This window comes from Macrobrachium nipponense, chromosome 26, assembly GCF_015104395.2.
Source record: "Macrobrachium nipponense isolate FS-2020 chromosome 26, ASM1510439v2, whole genome shotgun sequence".
Classification (NCBI taxonomy): Eukaryota; Metazoa; Arthropoda; class Malacostraca; order Decapoda; family Palaemonidae; genus Macrobrachium; species Macrobrachium nipponense.
This window is the reverse complement of record NC_087215.1, coordinates 17,091,361-17,112,222: the sequence shown is the minus strand read 5'-3', so window position 1 is coordinate 17,112,222 and position 20,862 is coordinate 17,091,361. Positions and strand designations below refer to the sequence as shown.

Below are 20,862 nucleotides of genomic sequence, written 5' to 3'. Positions count from 1 at the left end.
TGCTAGTCAGCGTATCCTAATAAGAATATTTAGGGTGAACGCCGCAGAAACACTTAATGCCTTTAAATCTTGTACCTAAGTATTTATTTAAATTCAGAGTTAAAAACGTTTATGCTCTTGGGCTGAAAGAAGTCCTAAAATGAAAGAACAGAAAATAAACAGCATTACATTATTATACCATATGCTTATCCATGTATTATAAAACCTACATGATTCGAATTTCCTAGGAACAAACAATAAATCAACTTGATGAGCATCACAAACCTTGGCCTACGGCTCAATTCTACCTTACTGCAAAGCAACTTTCAACTAAGATTTAATTCCTAAAGAATAACTCCTCTGTAGAGATGTATAGTAGTACAGTATAATCTCTGGTTAGTGTATATCGTTCTAAAAAAAACAATACTTGGTGGCTTGTCTTTTGAGATATGGCTCCAGTGTTTGAGAGGTTGGATGGGAGAAATGATATCTGCTTACCTGTAACTTTTTGCCCCATACTCATCCGGTTACGACGAGGCCCTCGCGAGGTATGGCGCTGATTGGTGTGGTGGTGATGATTATGATGATGTGCAGCAGCAGCAGCAGCAGCGGCTGATGATCGAGTTGAATAAGGTGGTGGTGGAGTGTTGTCTTGGTTGTGACGTCCAGTGACGTTATTAGTGGCAACGTTATTGGAGGCGTTGTCGTGTTGCTGGTTGGTATCTAACCCACTGACTGGGATGTTATCGACTTTATTTGAGGAAGCGTTGTTGGTGCTCAGTTTACCTCCCTGAAAAATTAAGTATACTGTTAGACTATTACACCCAAAACAAAAATGGGAAAATGTTTGCAGATCATAAGTATGCAGTATGTTCAACTGGTGAATAAGATATGAAAACAATAATATGCTGAGCTAATATGACAAATACTGTAAACAAAATAATGTAGTATTCTTTACTTAAATGCAAACTACAGTATCAGTGAATCTTGACAAAAGCAAACAGAATAGGATCCACTATAAAAATCTAATATATTGTATTACTGAGGAAAATAAATCAACAGATAAATTCATAGTAATTAACAGCAAGCTTGAATAATTATGATTACTGTGTGTTACATCTTCAAAATTTTAAAAATTTTTAATACATAATTAATCATCCCAGAATACCCTCTAACGCCAATGGAGACGAGAGAGAAGAGAGGAAGAGAATGATTGAGCGAGAGAGAGAGGAGAGAGAGGAGTGGATTTCATTCTCATCTAGCATCTAACTTGAAACAATTTTTCATGTGTCATTCAGCTTCCTTCTAGTAACAAAGACAATTTATTATCATCTTAGAAATTCAAGTCTGCCATAAGAAGGTTTGAACATTTAGTAAGTACTAAGGAACAGTGAAACTTTGCCCATTTCCAATCCATGAGTTTGGAGCCAGGATGTAATGAGTGCAAGACAATGAGGTTTTACAAGTCACTGTGAAACTGCATTTTGGCTTTAAACTGCATTTTGGCTTTTAAAAGCAATTTTCTACCATACTCTACCTCGAGAAAATGGCAATTATTTAGGTCACAAGAAGGTCAATACTACAGAATAGCCAATGTAAATATTGGAAATAAAGATTATTATTACTGTGAGAACTAAAAGTATATTCACTAGGGTGTAAGTGAATGCTCCCTTTCTAAGAATAGCTGATAACACTGGACAAAACTTATATGCAGCCAATAACTAGTCATAGAGCCTCCATCTAAAATTACATTATATTTCTTACCAAGAGTTAAAACATAAAAGCAAATGTCGTCTAAAAACATCTTTTATTTCCATTTCTATTTTTTTGGAAAGAAGTATGTATAACCATACAACAAGGCCTTTCTTGCACTGACAGCAGATTTCCCATTTTTTAAAAGCCATCATCTACACCAAGCTTAACCTAAGATAAGAGAAAAAGTTGAGGAAAGACGAGAAAAAATCCAAACCTGAAGGGAACCAACAAAGCTAACCAACAAAATTCATCTTCTTTTTTCACTCTGAAGACTACCCTAATGGCAATACTATAACATAACTAGAAAGCTAAACTAACGATAAGTAAGATTTTGTTGAAGAAGTTGTAAAGCAAGTTTGAAAAGCACTGTATTGCATTCCTCACCCACATATTAAAAAAAATGAAACAATTTACTGCATTATCTAAATTCAAATCAATCGTATTTACACATCAAGACTAAAATGTCACTTTCAAGTCTTACATAATGGTTCCTCTGAATGATTTGCTCCTAAAAGAAAACTGAAAACTGGGGCAAGGTATAGGTCAAAAAGATGGACAACCCGGTACAAATGGGCAAAAGGGGGAAAAGGCAACAGAGGAAAAGCAACAGGCATAAAGAAATCCCACTGGGGCCCTGAAGGGTTGCCATCCTGAACCATTCGCACAGCCTACAAAGTATCTCATAAATGGACACATTGTTCAGAATAGCCACAGGGAACGAAATTACATTCATAACTGAGGTAGACCTTTAGAAAGCTATTAACAGAAAATTGCTGTCTGTGACTCAGTGAGTGGAAACCTTGTTATACTCGCATAACAAAAGGAATTTTCCGAGTAGCTCTAGCTCCTGAACTTTGCCTACACTAAAATATTTTAAGATATAATACCGCCAAGAAAAATGCAATGCCATTTCCAGCCTAAGATAACTTGGACTTTACTTATTTAATCTAAGATTTAGAAGACTTGAAAAATATATCACTCCTGAAATGGTAGCCAATCCAAAAAACCATCATAAACTGTGATAAGCTAAAATCTCATTGCCAGGAAGCTACTTCTGATATATTTGTAAACCTACCATATAATTTTATTTACATGTTTACTTGAAATTTAAAAAAACTAACAAAACCTAAGCAGTCAAAACAATGGGATATAGCAGGCTTCCAACTACAACAAAAAGTAAAGTGAATCTTTCTCTACTAGTTGCTTTACATTTCAAGGCCGGCTTCCACACACACACACACACACAAACAAATACACAAACACACACACTAAACCACGATTTCTGAACTTGAAACGTTGCACTTATAAGGTATTTTCACTAAATAACAAGAGGTTAATCCATCAAGAAAGACAGGAGTGAGAATAGAAAGGGTGCCCAACCGAACGGGCATTTCCGTTTCCCATTCCGAGAGAGAGAGAGAGAGAGAGAGAGAGAGAGAGAGAGAGAGAGAGAGAGAGAGAGACTTTACACAGTACCCACCTTGTGTTTAGTATTATGGTGGTGTGCGTGAAGGGGTCTAGCGTGATGCCTCCTGGGTCTTCCTGCCGCCGCTAAGGACGTCGAGGATTGCTGGGTGGCGTAGCGGGGCGATCTCCTCACTCCGACGGTCGCGACTCCTCCTCCACCTGCCGCTGCTGCCGCCGCTGGACCCCCACCGCCGCCACTCCCGCACCGCTTACCACCGTACCTGCAACACAAGATCTGGCTTTAAAAGATACTCTCTCGTTCATTCCACCTTCCTTAAAACTAACAATGTTATAAACAAAGGTTTGCTTAAAGGTGAGGATGATTAACAGATCCGGTGTGTCAATTAAAATATGAGAGAGAGAGAGAGAGAGAGAGAGAGAGAGAGAGAGAGAGAGAGAGAGAGAGATAGAGTGAGAGAGAGTGAAGTATGAACTGTATGGACGAAGCCTAACACATAATAATTATAAGTTTTCACATCGCCTTACCTCTAAAATAGTCAAATATATGTGTATCCCATTTCTCATTTTTCAACAATGTGATCAAAAGATTATATAATAATCTGCAATGATACTCCATCGTATTAAAAGAATCAAGTTCTTGGAAGAGTGAACACAGAAGGCACATGAACCATTTTCAATTGAACTTTCAGCCACCAATTCGCGAAACCATAACAAAAACGAATTTGTTTGAAAGTAAGTTTGTGCAAATGCATTGAATTTGTTATAAGGAATTAAAATGAACCAAATTCAATGTATTTGTTGAAGGAATAATTGTTTTAAACCACCATAAAAAAAAAGAGGACTTTGAAGAGGCCTGTCTAACCTTCCTCCGCAGGTCAGAGGGGCTCCCAGGAACCAGGCCCTAGCAGCTTCCGGGGCGATCCCAGCCAATGTCACTCGCGGGAGGAGAGCCGTCGACCCTGGCCGTGGAGGCAGAGGCCGAGGCAGGGCGAGAGGGGCGGCGGCGGGGGAGGGGAAGAAGGCTGGGGGGTGGTGGGTAGCGAAGAGCGGCGGGGAGGCAAACACGACCCACTCCTGCAGGAAGGGATTCATACCAAAGGGATTCGCCTCCGTTTCGAGAGTGCTGCCCACTCCTCCTCCTCCTCCTCCTTCTCCCCCCTCCGGAGGGATTCAAGGGCCTCCGTGGCTCCGCATACTGGCGACGCCGAAGGGACACAGGTGAGCACTGATCGTCCGATGAATCGAAACGCTAATTTAAACGAGTCCGACAAATGGGCTTTCGGATCTCATTGTCATCGAGGGAGGGACGACCCAGAAAGGCTTTAATTGCTGTTTTTGTTCTCTTCAGATTTCATTTCCCGGCTTTAGCACACAACAGACTTATTTATTCACTGAGAGGAAAAACTTGAATAAAGTATCCTTCAATTCAATAGTCTCGTCTCTTCTGCATTTATATTTTCACGAAGATCTTCCTGACACATGAAACACATTACACCTGTAAATCGACCAGAAATGAACACTGGCAATGTGATAAAACCGTAAGACAAATATGATACAGGAAGCTGTAAGTATCTCACTAATGCCGCAGTTACAGTCTATCAAATTAACTTCCAAATTTACACCCTTAAGGAGACACTGCTTGGGAGAAGGCTCAGTGAAGGTCAAAGATTGAGGATTTACAACCTCGTACTCGTTGTATGAGAGAATTTAAAGCGATCGGCAATATTCAGTTCTCGTTTCGTAGGACTCGTTTCGTAGGAGTCTCCTACGTTGAGATCAAACTTTCAATTTTATAAGTTTTTGCTTTGACGATGTTGTCAGCCGCCTTCTTCAGGAACTAACAGAGTTTGAAAATACTCTACGTTCCTTTCAAGTTTGAGTAAATTCTCAGTCGTCTGAGGTCTCTGAATTTCCATTAATATAAGAATTTCCACCGTTTGAGATCAATCTCGTATTTAATTTCGAGTATGAGAGCCACTTTCTATTTAAAAAGAAATAATACGAATGTGTGAAGATTGTTCTTATTTGAAGGAGAAATCTTTTTTTTTCTTTTTTCGTATAAAATACAAGATGAGAAACAAAATAGTAATTTATACAGACATAATAATAAAAAATAAAATATAGACAAGATTGGCGAACCATCCCCGTCCCCCTCCCAACAAAAACTATGCCTACAAAGCAGATTACTATACATTCCCTCAAAAACAAAGAATTCTAAAAATAAATAAATAAATAAATAAAACTACCAACGCCCGATTTTCACTTTCATTTTTTCCATAAACCCTGTCATATCAAATCAGTTCCAACGATGTTTAAAAGGATTAGGAAATAGTCAACTGTCTTGCTCCAGAGTCACGTCCCCTATATTCCAGGCTTCCACCTCGAGAGAGAGAGAGAGAGAGAGAGAGAGAGAGAGAGAGAGAGAGAGAGAGAGAGAGAGAGAGAGAGCGTTGGCCGTTCCGCTTTAAGTTTTCTATCGGAAACATAGTTATGGTATATAGTCTCTTGACATTTACTGGAAGAAGCCAATACTGCTAGCAAGCACGGGAGTGTACTTGCACGTACTTAATTATTTTTATAATATCATAATGCACAGAAATATGACAGTGGGTAATTTAACTGGCAATAAGCACTGATTACAAAAAGAAACTAGACAAAAATAAAATAAATCTATAGTTATCTTTATAACTTTAAGAGGTGAACGTCCTAATGCTTTTTAAGATAAATCTTTGTTCTAACAACAATACAAATGAAGTGTTAAAATATAATAAAAGATAGAAAACAAAAAAAAAACCACTTCAGCGGGGAAAAAATTGACGCTAATACAAAGCAGGAGAAAAATCAACGTGAACAATAGAAAAAAAGATATTGGAAAAACCGCCGGGAAGGAAAAACGCCGCTAACAATGGAAATCTTCAAAAGATGCAACGACGAATCTACCCCTCACTACCATCAAGGCAACATTCGAAGGCAATGCCCCGGAGGGAGAAAAAAAAAAAGCGGGTGCATCAACCGACGTGTCCAGGGACATCATCCACACGTATTCTATTCATCCATATATTTTTTTTCCCCAGAACGTTCCGCCATTCGGTTGACAGCGCACGATCTGTTTGTGGATGTATGTATGTATGTATGTATGTATGTTATGTAGTATATAGTAATATATGATATATAAAATAATGTATATATATTATTATATATATATATATTATATATATATATATATATATATATAACCTTAATACCGACCACAGGAAATTGATAGGCAGAAAAAAATCCAAGCGCTTTCGTCTTACCTAAAGGACATTGTCATTCGTTCCTTGACAATGTCTTAGTAAGACGAAAGTCTTGGATTTCAGCCCTATTTCATTTTCCTGTGGTATTCGCTTATTTAAAGAAGTTACGTGCATCTACTGTGATTTTTAAATATTATCTATATATATATATATATATATATATATATATATATATATATATATAATAACTTCCGGATATTGTACAGAAAGAACAGCAAAAAAAAAGTTTATATGCATTGTACAAAAAAAAAATCCTTAAGTATCAGAAAATAATAACAGAGTACAAATGATAAAATGGGAAATCATTCAGATAAATAATCACGAAGAACAAATAAATAATAATAAAAAAAACGATGAGAATAACCATTCGAATATCAGAAAATAATACGAGGGTAAAAATGTTCATAATACAAATCAAGAATCACGAAGAAGAAATAAATTCATGAAAAAGGGAAAATCACACTTCAGCAAGATCCCAGATACCACAAGATATTACTGGAGGAAAAATGTTCAAATTAGAAAATCATACCGTAACAAAAATCATGAAGAACAAATAAATGAATGCAAACGGGATAAGAATAACAATTCACGCCGTGCATGTTCCTACACGTAAATTAAATAACGGGGGAAGGGGGGGGGCGGGGGAGGCGCGCAATCATTAGCAGTCCGTGAGAGGGTCTCCAGTGTCACTTCCGGCCCAGATAATGCTCAAATGGCAAACGTGTTTTTTACACCTCTTGGTCACAGATGACCGTTTTCTTTGTATGCGTCGTCTGAGTAATAAAAACAGACATTGGAATCTTTTCGAGGTTAATTCGCCGGGGACTGACTTCTGAACATTCTTCTTTTTAAATTATCGAGAGGATAAAATTCTCAACTTGAAAAAATATAAGATTAGATTTGTATGAAGACTGAGATCACCTAGTGGAGGTTAGGTGTACCTTTGGCAAGAATACTTTCGTCGACGACTTCGAGAGAGAGAGAGAGAGAGAGAGAGAGAGAGAGAGAGAGAGAGAGAGAGAGAGAGAGAGAGAGAGAATTATAAATGGAAAACAAACTCTGTGACATGAAGCTGAAAGATACAATGGATTCAAGGTATGTCATATAAAATATACTCTATTTCCAACATTAAATCTTCCCGTTATAATGGACTCTCAGCAGACGAGTCCAAAAATATGACATCCATGTTGAGAGACCTCAATTTCTTCAGGGGCACACAATGTCGTCCTGGGGATTAGAACCACTTCACACAATGGCATGCAAGAATGAAAAGGCTACAAGGCATTGCTAGACGAGGAAACAATGGTGTACACATGCTTCCACAGCCAGATCGCCTTAAAAAATAAGCGACTCCTTTAGGGACACAAGTTTTGAATGCTTCTCTGATGACTAAGACACATTGCATTCCAAACAAGGGCTCCCGGGAAACAAGTCACTTAAAATCTGAATCGTGAACACAAACCTCATACACGAAGCGTCAAAATGGTCATACTTGTCAACCCACAATAAACCAACAAATTTACCGACATAAATAACCATTTACAATAAGAAGGTAGTACATGTTAAAACAATCTCAAAGAGAGGTAAATAAAAACATAAAAATCCATCTTTCTCCCTCTCTCGTTATACACCCATTAGATTAAGATGAGTATACATTTTAAGATATACTACACAAAATAGAGAAAAGGGGGCGGGACTATCTAACAAGATGGCACCAAGTACGAAAAACGAAAACTAACTCCACTTTTCCATTTCACTTAGCATCTAATGCCATTCTAGCAGAGTAACGTTCGCGGCCAATCAATTTTCCCAGTTAAATCGCCATTTTCCAAAAGTGGTGGGGCTAAAACCGAGCAAGAGAGCCATTCCCCCGGAAATTAGCTTTCTGGTCACTGACATTCCATTAAAAGATGTGCTAAAACTCCACTGCGCGCGCAAACACACAGAGAGAGAGAGAGGAGAAGAGAGGAGAGAGAGCAGAGAGATGAGAGAGAGAGAGAGAGAGTCTAACCAAAGGTCCACATAACGATGCGTGATATATAATATATATCTATATATATATATATATATATATATATATATATATATATATATATATATACTCTAGGTGTCGAAGAGATCGCCTGCGACAACACTTTCTCTACAGACAATCAATAAAATATCGTCTCATCTTATTATCAACACCTGACTGACTCACTCTCTCTCTCTCTCTCTCTCTCTCTCTCTCTCTCTCTCTCTCTCTCTCTCTCTCTCTCTCTCTCTCTCTCTCTCTCTCCTTCTGTCGCACAATCCCTATCCTCCTCCTCAGTTAATCTCACATCCACTACAATTCCACCCTTATGTACACATACACAGCGACGACAACCAGGAACAGCTAAGCTCTCACTCTTTACAATCTGCAAATATCTAGGGCTTCCTAACAATCAAGAGAAGCATGGCAAGAATCCCTATTTTCAGAAGAGTTGTAAAACGAAAAACCGACATATTTCTTTTAGACTTATTTCTACCATTACTGGAAGTTACCTGAATGCAAACGGCATAAGAAGCTTAAGACTGCATAGAAGGTTATTCTCACTTTGTAATAGATCATATGGATAGTCCAAAGGAGGATGATATATATCTAATATCTTTGAAACAATAATACAAACGAATATCATCGTAATACAAACGAAATAACAAGATCAAGGGATAAGATAGATTCACTTCAGGTAAATCATGAAACCGAATTAAACCACTTCATCTTATGAACATAATCGGTCCCTCCCACACTATAGTTCAGATATTCTGAGTGGAATAGTCTTTGAAAATCATAATGGACAATATGGCCGTCAGTCACTAATGTCCCTGGATCTTCTGAATGACTTGTCTAATGCAACTGAAACATTTATCAGACTGACCGAAATATGTCATACTGATCATCTACAAATATACAAAGTGCTACGAAGTACGCGCAATTTGATGAAGTAGGCAAAATCATCACTGCATGATACTGAAAACCTTGAAATTATTAACTCAAATGTTTAATAAGAGTTAGGCAATTTTTCCCAATCATGACGAACGTGATCCCATGGGACCAGACTAGAGGACCTTGTTTCGCTAAACAAAAAGTGTCCTTCACATTCTACAATCAACATCGTCAAACTCTAGCCAAGCCCTTAACATTACTGATGACAATACAAACCAACTCGTATTTTAATATTTTACTTAAAATCTTATTGATTTATTATTGTATCAGTTTTTCTAATGACTGATCTCGTCTTTCGGTATTTCAACATTAATCCCCTGTTTCTTCTTTCAAATGAACACTATATTCTTTGGAAACTTGAATTTCAAGTCAATGATGGGCTTGTTCCATATGAGTAGGATTCGTCTTCTGAATGACAATAATGATGCGAGCAAAATTCAAAAATTAAAAAGACGCAACCCACCGCCCCCTCCCCAAGTATACTATTCCCATTCGTCAGCGCGATATTCGTCCGTACATTCAGTCACAGACCGGCGTCACGAAATAAAGGCTCTAACCACATTCTCCGGCCTAAGCGGCCATGATCTCCTGACACTGCGAGATGACGAACCTAACGGGGGAGATGATCGAAAAGGAAATCGATCATCTCAGAATTTATCCGCCGCACCTGGTCTCGATCACAAATACTCTCACAGAAATGACTTCACGGCTGGTTGGTCCACATGAATTCCCTGCAATGCTGTTGGAACCATGCAGACTCAAAATATGGAAGCGAATAGATGAACCTACGGAACAATAGAATACAGAACTTAGGCCAAAGGCCAAGCACTGCGACCTATGAGATCACTCAGCCCTGAAAGAGGAACCGACATTAAAAAGGTTTGAAAGGTGTAACAGGACTGAAAAGAGTTGCAGCCAGGGGCCAACGGGACGCTGCAAAGAACCTTAAGTACTGCCTACGGTGCGCCACTACCCAAATACGGGGGAAAAGCGAACATATGTACCTATGGACGCTTTATTTTAGGTATCAGCTGATGGAGCACTAGCAAACCGGCCTCAGTCTTATCAAGTGTCCCACAAGGAACAGTTCTTGGTCCTGTTCTATTTGTTATGATTAGTGACATTCATAACATTATGATAAGACTGCTGATAGTATCTATCTACAGACTATTCCCAGGTCTCAGCTACACGGTTTCCCATTCCTGTCAGTAATGGCTGACAATAATAATACTAGAACCAATCCAAACTTATAAAAAGTCAGTATTTTCCTCGGATGATCACAATTACGGTATATAATACAACTTCCAAAACACCACGAAAGCTTATATGTCCTCTTGTCTTCCAAATGATACCAGCAACCAGCAACACGGTTTTAAGTACGACTAGAGAATACAAAAAAATAACTCGATATGTACCACAACTATCACTTCACTGTTCGGAAAGCGATAACCGTTACCCTGAAAATCTATCGGTAGTGATTTTCCTATTGCCCCAAAGCAGAGCACATCGATTACATCGCTTATTCTTTTGGTCAGTGTCAAGACACTTTCTTTCCATCGGTTGCAAAATCAAACTCGTATTACAACTGCTGTCAGTAACCGTAGTAATAGTAGTGGTAACTTACAACATAACGGTCCAACCGATGATGCCTTTTTATGTTAAGACTCTCTCTCTCTCTCTCTCTCTCTCTCTCTCTCTCTCTCAGACCTAATGTACGCGTGTGTGCATACACGCGACCAAACACAAAATTCAAAGTATGCGTGCATTCACATACGAATATTGCATGCACAAGGTAAAAAACCAAAGCAAGCAAACAGTACAAAGGGCCCCAACACACCAGGGCCTAAATCAATGGCACAATAAGAATCAAAATTTCAGGAGGGAGCGGCAGAGTCACCCCACAATCACAACCCACCACTCCCCCAAAAACACCACCACCACCGCCGCCTCTCGCGGGGGGATAAACGATAGTGCACGCGGTAGTGTGACTGACAGATATGCAATGGTTTTGTTTGCCTTCCCCGAACGTCCCGGCGGCGCCAGTCCTTTGAATGGTGAATGAATACGAATATAAAAGTACTGGGTCGTTCGTTAGCGACAGTTTATCTAATGATTGCCTAATCGTTTGCGTATTCTTGTCGGTAGAGATTAAAGGTCTAGTCGCTTGCATTTGTATTTCTCTTTATGAATTCATGGATGCTGTTAGTTATAAATAATAATAATAATAATAATAATAATAATAATAATAATAATAATAATAATAACACAACTTACAAACGTAAAGCTGCTAAGGTAGCCATCACTTTTGAATAAAGTATGCTTCAGAGAGGGTCTGCTTCCTAAGTACAATAATAATAATAAAAATAATATATGTACAAACTCGGCTTGGGGTATAAACTATGAATGTTTCACCCTTCAGGCACAATGGTCCTGTTAAAATTGCTCTTGTTTTTATTTGTTAACAAATAACCCCGAATAATTATAACGGTGATTATATCATGTCGAAAATCATAACCATCATCTAGTTATCCGTGAAACTGCAAACAGATGACACTCATCGTGGGATGGGACAGTGAAAAATTAGGGCAATCATGTCTCATTTGCAAATCGTTACGGCCACAGGGTAACATTTATCAGCATGCGTTAAAATCACATGACAAAGTAGGCAACCGCGCATAAAGTGAAGGATGACCATTCGGCGACAATTAACAATGTTGTCAATATCCCTAAAAAAAAAAAAAAAATCGGATAATTAAGATTGCTGGGGTCAATTCAGAGAGAGAGAGAGAGAGAGAGAGAGAGAGAGAGAGAGAGAGGAGAGAGAGAGAGAACCACCCTTTCGTCTTTAACATCATGAACTTTTATTCACCGACATTATTTCTGTCTGTCGCAACTCCGGAAGTTGTACGACTGCCTGTTCAAAGGAACCCAATTTTTCCGGACAAACAAAGACAACACAAACAGCAAACAGCGCGAGTGGAGAGCCTTGTTTTTGATGGCGGCCTAAACAAAATCATTCACAAAGGAACGCTGCATAAATGCATATCGGGTAATGGCATCAAATGAAATATGTAAAACACCGGCGTGACACAAAGCACGCTTTTCCAGCGCCAGAATGATCTATATATTAATCTTTCTTCTCCGTCAACATACGAGAAGCGCCAATAGTAAGAGAGAGAGAGAGAGTGTGTGTGCATATGAGCGAACTATGTTATTGTCATAAAATTATTCATGTCCAGTGTGAAGTATTGATAGGCATGGAATTCTGGGCGTACACAGAAACGACATGTATGCATAATTGACATACACGGGAAAAATGTATTATTCTTTATTCTTTCATATATTTTAAAAATTCTCCGCATAACTGTAGGTATCATTAGTGAAAACATGCGATGATAACTTCTACTTTAACGGTAAAGTTCTCTTAAACAATGTGAACGTCAGACAGATTCCGAGAAGTTAATGAGAGAGAGAGAGAGAGAGAGAGAGAGAGAGAGAGAGAGAGTTAGGCGAGTGCTTGCCTAAGGATTTACAACAGCCTGGTCAAAAAAAGCAATCTAAGGAATTTCAGATGACACTTAACCTTAAAAGAGATTCGCCAGCACGTTCTCTCTCTCTCTCTCAACCAATCTCCAAGGTCCATCAGTTTCCACGCTCACACAAAATAAGACAAGAAAATATACTTTTCTTTACGACAATAATTTGAGAGAGAGAGAGAGAGAGAGAGAGAGAGAGAGAGAGAGAGAGAGAGAGAGAGAGAACGTGTAACAATTTCCTGAATTCATAAGAAGTGCAGTAAAGTGTAAATAACCCAGGCCGGAGTCTTTCTCCCCCACAGCCGGATATCTCATTCAACAACTATAAGTGAACTAACTTTCCTATAATGGAGGAGCACGCTTCTGACCTATTCTTTGAATGTTTGAGAAAGTCTTCTTCAAGAAAACCTAAGTTGCTGTTCACGAATTTTCTTTGCTAAAGGTTATAGACTTCATTCTGATCCGGGTATGTAGCCCCGACAGTGCCAACAGAGAAACGACATCAAGATTACTTGTAATTCGTAATAAATAACTCGTATAATTACGCTTTCTGGTGGTAAATTTCTTGACATCTGATCACGCAAATGAAACGAACTATGATAGCATGAATCCGTGAAGTCAGTCCATGAGGAACAAAATTCACAGGACGAAATTGGTACGAGAGCGAAGATACACATTGTTAACTTCTTTCCTTCATAGAAACACCCCCCCCCCCACAACACACACAATTAACTCACTACAGTAAACTAGAGACGAACAAGGGCGTTGGCGAGCGTACATCATCCTTTCCCTGACAGAGAGAGAAAAAATATTTACCCTCCCTCGAACCCTACACCAGATACTAACTCACGCAACCCAAGTCACGGGTCTCCCCTCGTCAATTATTCCCTCCTCCAGAGAGAGAGAGAGAGAGAGAGAGAGAGAGAGAGAGAGAGAGAGAGAGAGAGAGAGAGAGAAGCCGCTGGAAAATGGAAACGTCACTGTGGACTTCCCAAAGGTGCGGACATCAACTCGTCTGAGTCACTTGTTACTTCAATTTAACTTATTTTTCAGGCGTGTGCTTCTTATCGGCGACATTTTAAGGGGGGCATACTTGGTCTCCCCCCAAAAAAACACAATGCACAGTGAACATTACTTAGTTACAGCTCATTATAAAGTCTTCAGTTACAAAATGCCTCATTATAGAGTCTTTGGCCGAAAAATGTCTAGTTGTAGCCTTTCACGAACAACTTTCCTAACGAGCACTTGTTGTATTATATATATATTATATATATATATATATTAATATATATATATATTATATATATAATATATATTATATATATATATATAAATATATAATAATAATTTATATATATATTAGATATATATTCATATATATATATAATTATATATATATATGTCCTACTCTATCAAAAACGAATACTTAAAAGCATTTTTAAGGCCTTCACGACACTCTCACGGAATTACTCATAACACTGATGTTTTCAAATTCATTAAAAAGATAAGTCAACATCACGAGACTTGTTTTTATAAAACCACAACACCAATTGCAAAAACACATTACAGAGAGAGCGGGGTAAACATGAAAAACTGCCATTTTCGAAAGGCGGTGAGAAATTCCCCGAGGAAACTCTCACAGTTCTCTTCCAAAAAGCGGTAAAGGAGGAGGAGGAGGAGGAGGAGGAGGAAGAGGCACTGCAAGGCACTCACTGTCGAGGCACTGTGGCACTGCCGGAGTCCCCCCCCTCTCAACCTGTGGCATCATCACCACCACAACCGCTGAAGATGTCTTTACAAGATGAACCTAACGGACAGACTCTCGGCTTTTGAACGTTCACACAAGTTCACTGCCAAACCATTAAGCACGCCTTGTGGGCAAATGGTTCCATGAGAGAGAGAGAGAGAGAGAGAGAGAGAGAGAGAGAGGAGAGAGAGAGAGAGGCCACTCGATGCTTCACCACTTCTCCCATAAAAGGTCATCACTTTAAGGACGACATTAAAACGAGCAAAATACTGGCCAGAGGTACCCAACCCAACGTCCGTCCTCTATTCCCGTCACGGCACTTTCTCCACCTCACCACTACCCATAGACGCCAAATCTTTTATGCGAATATACTTCATATCTCCGAAACGGCACTTGGAATACGGACACACACGCACAAACACCGATAAAGCGGCACTATTAAGGCACCGAGAGAGTCCGAGACCAAGAGCAGAGAGAGAGCAGTGAATGGCATGGCAGAGCGATCCAACACTCATATACACTACAACCGCGACCTTTTACTACAACTGTTCGTTCGACTCCTTTCTCAAGAGTCTCTCTCTCTCTCTCTCTCTCCCCACCGAACACTTAGCACTCGACGACGACTTGCGTGCTTCCTTACGTGGGAACCCATCGCGTCATACACACTGACGGAGTTTCGTTCGTGCGCGCAGAAGTGTATGGTCGTCGATATGTATGGAGTGTCTATGTGTGCAAGAACGGGCGAGTGCGCCACTAAGGGACTTGGAGGCTAGGACCTCTGTCACTTGACTGCCTCACTGCCAACCAAACACCACCCACCACCACCACCAAAGCGGCCTCCCTCGGCCAACCCTTGACTTTTCTCTGCCGTTTCGTTCATCGATGTACCATGGCCATGTCGCCGCAAGGGGAAAAAATGTTAAAATTTGAAGTGCAAGTCAATGAAAATACGGTAGGGTGCAATACACGGATGACTGTGTGTGTGTGTGTGTGTGTGTGTGTGTGTGTGTGTGTGCTCTCCCCAGTTTGGTGCACTTCAGTGTCCACCTCGAAAAAAGGCAACTTAAATCCTTGATGGGGCGAGAAATAATTAGATTTCAAGACACAATGAAGCTGCGCTTCACAAATACTTCGTTAAGCGAATGCACCACGACGACCACCACCATTCTGCACTGACAACTTGAGAAGCCCTTCTTCTTTCTCCTCCTCCTCCTCCTCCCCTCCCGAAGAAACGAAGCATTTTGGGAAGAGAGACGTAAACCTGAGGATTTCCCCTCAGGCGTCTGAGTCACTTCTCCCCTTCTTGGCCCTCCAGTCTCCCCTCGCTTTCCTCCCCGAGAAGAACTCATCCTTCTTACTCCCCTCCCCCGACACCTCCTCCCCCTCCTCTACTCAGGGGCTTCCACCCTTTACAACTCCCTCTCTCCCACGTCTAGACGCTCTCTCTCTCTCTCTCTCTCTCTCTCTCTCTCTCTCTCTCTCTCTCTCTTCTCGTATCTCTACATAACTTTCGCTATATCCGGCTTCCATTCATTTGGTGCATACATACCCAGGAGTCACTACGACGACCTTTGTTGTTTCTGTGGTAAGTATTTCCTTGTACGTTTTTCAATCGTTCTCCAACAAACACTCATGACAAACATTTACAGCAACCAGGTAGTCTCCTGCCTTTGAGCATAAAATAAAAAAAAGGGCAAGTCAAGGCTGAAGTACCAAATGAACCGGCAAATCACGATTCCCTTCCTAGGAAGCTCCAGCGTCATCATCACTCGCTGATCTGCATCGCCTTCCCTACGCATTTCCTGGACCGGGTGTCTGTCTTCTCGATCCATTTCCGCTTGGCTACTCGGGAGAATCTGCTCTACTATAAACATTCTCAGTAAAGAGGAAACTCAAAAAGCGACCACGTAACAATGAGCGAACACAAGATGACATTTCCTCTTCACTGGGAGGGCAGGTCACAAGGAAGTTTGAGAGAGAGAGAGAGAGAGAGAGAGAGCACTAACGTCGACAGCATCACCTTGACCGACATGAACAAAACCGTGCGCGACATCGACTAACCCACAACCAAGGAGACACGTTACGGCCGTCGTCCTTAATCTCCCCACAAATTCACGCCCGCACGCCACCCACAGACCCGAATTGCCTCCTAAAACCGTGCATACGCATAATGGAAGCTTTGCTCTCTCTCTCTCTCTCTCGATGGTGGTCCGTGTCCTGAGGAAATAGGAAGAATTCCTGGCATTTATAAACTCGGCTGGAGATCGGAGGCGACTCATTTTGAATGGAATATAAAATTGAGGCCAAAGGCGAAGCGCTGGGATCTACGAGAGATCAAAATGAGCTGAAATAAATATATGTAAAAAGGTTTTAAAGATGTAACAGGACGAAAACCTCGCATTTTTTGTGCGTGTCAATGGCATTTCAATCGACCGGTATACTTCACGCTTTCAGTAAATGGACATAATTAACATACGTACAGCCATTGGAGTGAGGACTCAGCTCTACTGATTGGTCAGCAATGCATGAAAACAAAACCAACAAACAAACTGCCTGGGTGCTTCGCCCTGAAAGAAGCCATAGACCTGCCTCTACAAAAATACTGGGCTACTGGACGTATGTGCAGTACAAAGAAAACGGAAAAGAATAGCACTGCTAGGCGGCGAAGGTACAAAAGATTTTTTTTTTTAACCTACGTGACAGAACATGAAAATCGAAGGTTTCACAACACGGAGACAATAAGCACGGCATCTGGGCGGGCCTACACAGCATCAGAGGCTGAATCAAGTATTTTATAAAGTGCGCCCATTACATTTCAAGTTTTTATTCCAATAATATACACATAGGCGGAAATGGATGTGAGCTTTATGCGCGTGGTATGTAAAAATCAAGATAACTAATAAGAAGCGTTTGTAACTATAATTTGGCACATTGAAAATATAATGTCTTGGCATATCAGTCGTATAATTTTTCATTAATGCGTTTTCCCACAATTAAATGCATCAAACCAAAATATGACACCGTTTAATGTCACACTCTCAATGATTACCAAGAACGAGGAGAAAATCAGCTCTGTAGCTTCAGGGAGAGAGAGAGAGAGAGAGAGAGAGAGATGAGAGAGACGAGAGAGAGAGAGAGAGAGAGAGAGAGACTATGGGCGGACCATTCTTTCCCTTGATTGTAGAAAAAAAAAATGTAATAGAGTCGGTCACGCCACATGGCTTCGACCTCTTCAAGATAAACTTTGGTATACCGGCCGGTTCTTAAATAAAGATTGAACCTTGCATACATTAATTTCTTGCATCTATTTAGCTAGACACAATCCTACTGTAGTCTTTTTTTTATAATAGGAATATTCTGTTTCAAGGAAGATTACCTAGCTTTGGACCTTTTTGGCTTGTTCTTATGAACGCTGCACGAGAATAATAATAATAATAATAATAATAATAATAATAATAATAATAATAATAATAATAATAATAATAATAATATAATAATAATAATAATAATAATAGCAATAAAATGGCAGAAAATGTCATAAACGTCAAAGTGAAATTATTCTTTTGGCAAAAGCGCGATTATTATTTACAAAACAAGACACCTCCCTCAGGTTAGTAAAAAGTATTTTAAGATTGCTGCTGCCGCTGTCCGTCAAATAATTACATGATTTTTTTTTTTTTTTTAGCTTTTCCAATCGTTCAATTACTTATTACTATCCATATACTTCCCTACAGATTCTTAAGAATATAAATACATAGCTGCATACTTTACTCCATATCTCAACTGCACTAAAAAGAAAATAAATGAAATAAATAAAAAATAAATAAAAACTATACACAATGAAACAATCTTAAGAGCGATGAGACTGTTCCCAAGCCATTAAATACAAGAATGAAAACCTCAAAGGTTCCTCTGAAAGGGTCGCACAGACAGCCTGACGAGTCTATATGGTTACGGGACGACCTGAACGTGATCCCTCAATGGAGTTTTGGGGGGCTAGTGCCAAGATCATCCGGGTCTGTCTGTTGCCTCCTCTGTCTGGTAGTGTCCAAATGGCCTTTTCCCGTTTGCCGTTGCTTGTCGCTGTGCGGTCAATAAGAATAAAGGATTTAGGCCAGAGGCCAAACGCTGGGATCTATGAGGTCATTGCAGCGCTGAGGCGCGTATTGGCTGTGAAAGGTTTGAAAGGTGTCACTGGAGGAAAACCTAGGAGAGGGTGGAAAAGTCAGACGGAATTAGGAGAATATGAACGGAGGTACAGTGAAAGGAATGAAAGGGGTTGCAGCTAGGAAACGATAGGCCTTTTTTTTTTTTTTTGTTTTTTTAGTTTTTTTTTTTTTTTTTTTTTTTTTTTTAAAGTTTGAGATCAACGCGGAAATAAGGTGATGGGAAGACTGAAGCGTACGCAAATTAATTAAATACATTCACGGGCGCTTTTTTATACGAGGTAGCTATCGAATCTGCATAGGATACACGTCCACATGTTGGGGAAAAGTAGATCGCAATACGCTATTTCAAAATCTAAATACTGTAATGATTAAAATCATTGATTAAGCTCGCAAGCGCATTTCATATGGCTAAATTGTACCAACTATGCCAGAGCAAACCCAGGACATTCGACTTCGCTTGGATACCATGCAACGGAAAGAAGAGAAAAAACAATAGCAAAAGTAAGAGATGAAATCGATATCAAGTCAGAGAAACCGAATTTCGATGTAACCAAATACATTTTGAACAAAGCGAAACAAACAGAACAAGGTAATGACAAAGTACAAAGAAAATAAATGTTGTTGTGAGACTTGATAACCTGCACCACAAAGAAAACTACGACATACATTCTTTTTAGTGGAATCTATAAAAAATAGAAAAAAATAAAAACTCGGGTGATGTAAGCATAAACAAAAAAATCTTCCTTTCATGTTGAGGGACGGAAATCTCTCTCTCTCTCCCTCTCTCCAAATAAATCCTCATATACCAAGAGAGAGAGAGAGAGAGAGAGAGAGAGAGAGAGAGAGAGAGAGAGAGAGAGAGAGAGAGAGAGAGAGAAAGTAACTCGACAACGCAGAGTTCTATAAAAAGAGACATTCTATACAGCCATCATCCATCCGTGAAAACCCCCACCAACGACGAAGCACCCAAAGTAGCAGGAAGAATCCCACACCAACATGACTACTACTACTACTACTACTAATTTATCTTTAAATCAAATGTCCTAAGCTTCACGACGGTAGGAAATAGAACCGCCTCAATCTTAACAGAATACAAAAGCTTATTCAGAATGAAGAAACAAACAAACAGCACTTTTACAATGCCTACAATCGAGCTATGACGGATAATATTTCCATGCATAGGTCGACGGAACTGGCAAAAAAAATAAAAAATAAATAAAAAATAAAAAAATAAAAGAGAGAGAGAGAGAGAGAGAGAGAGAGAGAGAGAGAGAGAGAGAGAGAGAGAGAGAGAGAGAGAGAGAGAGAGAGGGCCGCAAAGATGGAATGCTGTGGAAACTGTACCAGACTGCAAATATATAGATATATTTCAGCTCATAGTTTTAATTGACGAGCATTCTAAAATCACAAACTCAAAGGAGTCCAGTCTTCAGAGCAAACATGAAAAGAAGAAAGCTTACAACAAAAACATTTTACAACAAACGAAGGCCAGAAAACGTTTCTATCTTACCGCTGCTTTAAGAGAGAGACCCCGACCTGGCATATCCCAGGCTTAATCTAACGAGATTTTCCATGTTAAATATACGAAGGTTTAAAAGGTGGAATTGGTCTGAAATTGTTTGAGAATGGGAACTCTGACCCTTTTATATTTTAGACACAATTTTTTTTTCTTTAACGTTATTATGAACGAAACAAGGCAAGGTGATAGTGAATAACTAAGGACACAACGTGTAGTCTCAAAATCACTTTAAAAAAATTACAATAACAATGGTTAGTTTAGAAAAGAGCGTGAAAACAGAAAAAAAATGAAATATACTATAAGTGGTTCAATGATGACGACGATGATTTTTGCAAGGCAAGACACAATCATAATATTCATAATTACGGCTCAAAGCTCAAACTCATCTTCATAACCTAAAAAAAAGTCTAACCCCTCTCTCTCTCTCTCTCTCTCTCTCTCTCTCTCAGGAAGGTTAACTAAACATCG

The 20,862-nt window shown here is 39.6% G+C and overlaps 1 protein-coding gene across 5 annotated transcripts in view; it reads right to left on the bottom strand.

The window, feature by feature from the left end:
• LOC135199989 (protein gustavus-like) overlaps positions 1-20,862 on the bottom strand; it is a 221,790-nt gene that overhangs the window by 45,946 nt on the left and 154,982 nt on the right. For 4 of the 5 annotated variants that reach the window (XM_064228184.1, XM_064228183.1, XM_064228187.1 and 1 more), the window contains 2 exons: positions 3,215-3,422; positions 478-769 (listed from right to left, as the gene is read on the bottom strand). In XM_064228184.1, the coding sequence (XP_064084254.1) occupies positions 478-769; positions 3,215-3,422 (500 nt within the window). Of the gene's footprint in view, positions 1-477; positions 770-3,214; positions 3,423-4,024; positions 4,658-15,346; positions 15,474-20,862 lie in introns of those variants that run through there. The other variant, XM_064228182.1, reaches the window with a different exon arrangement.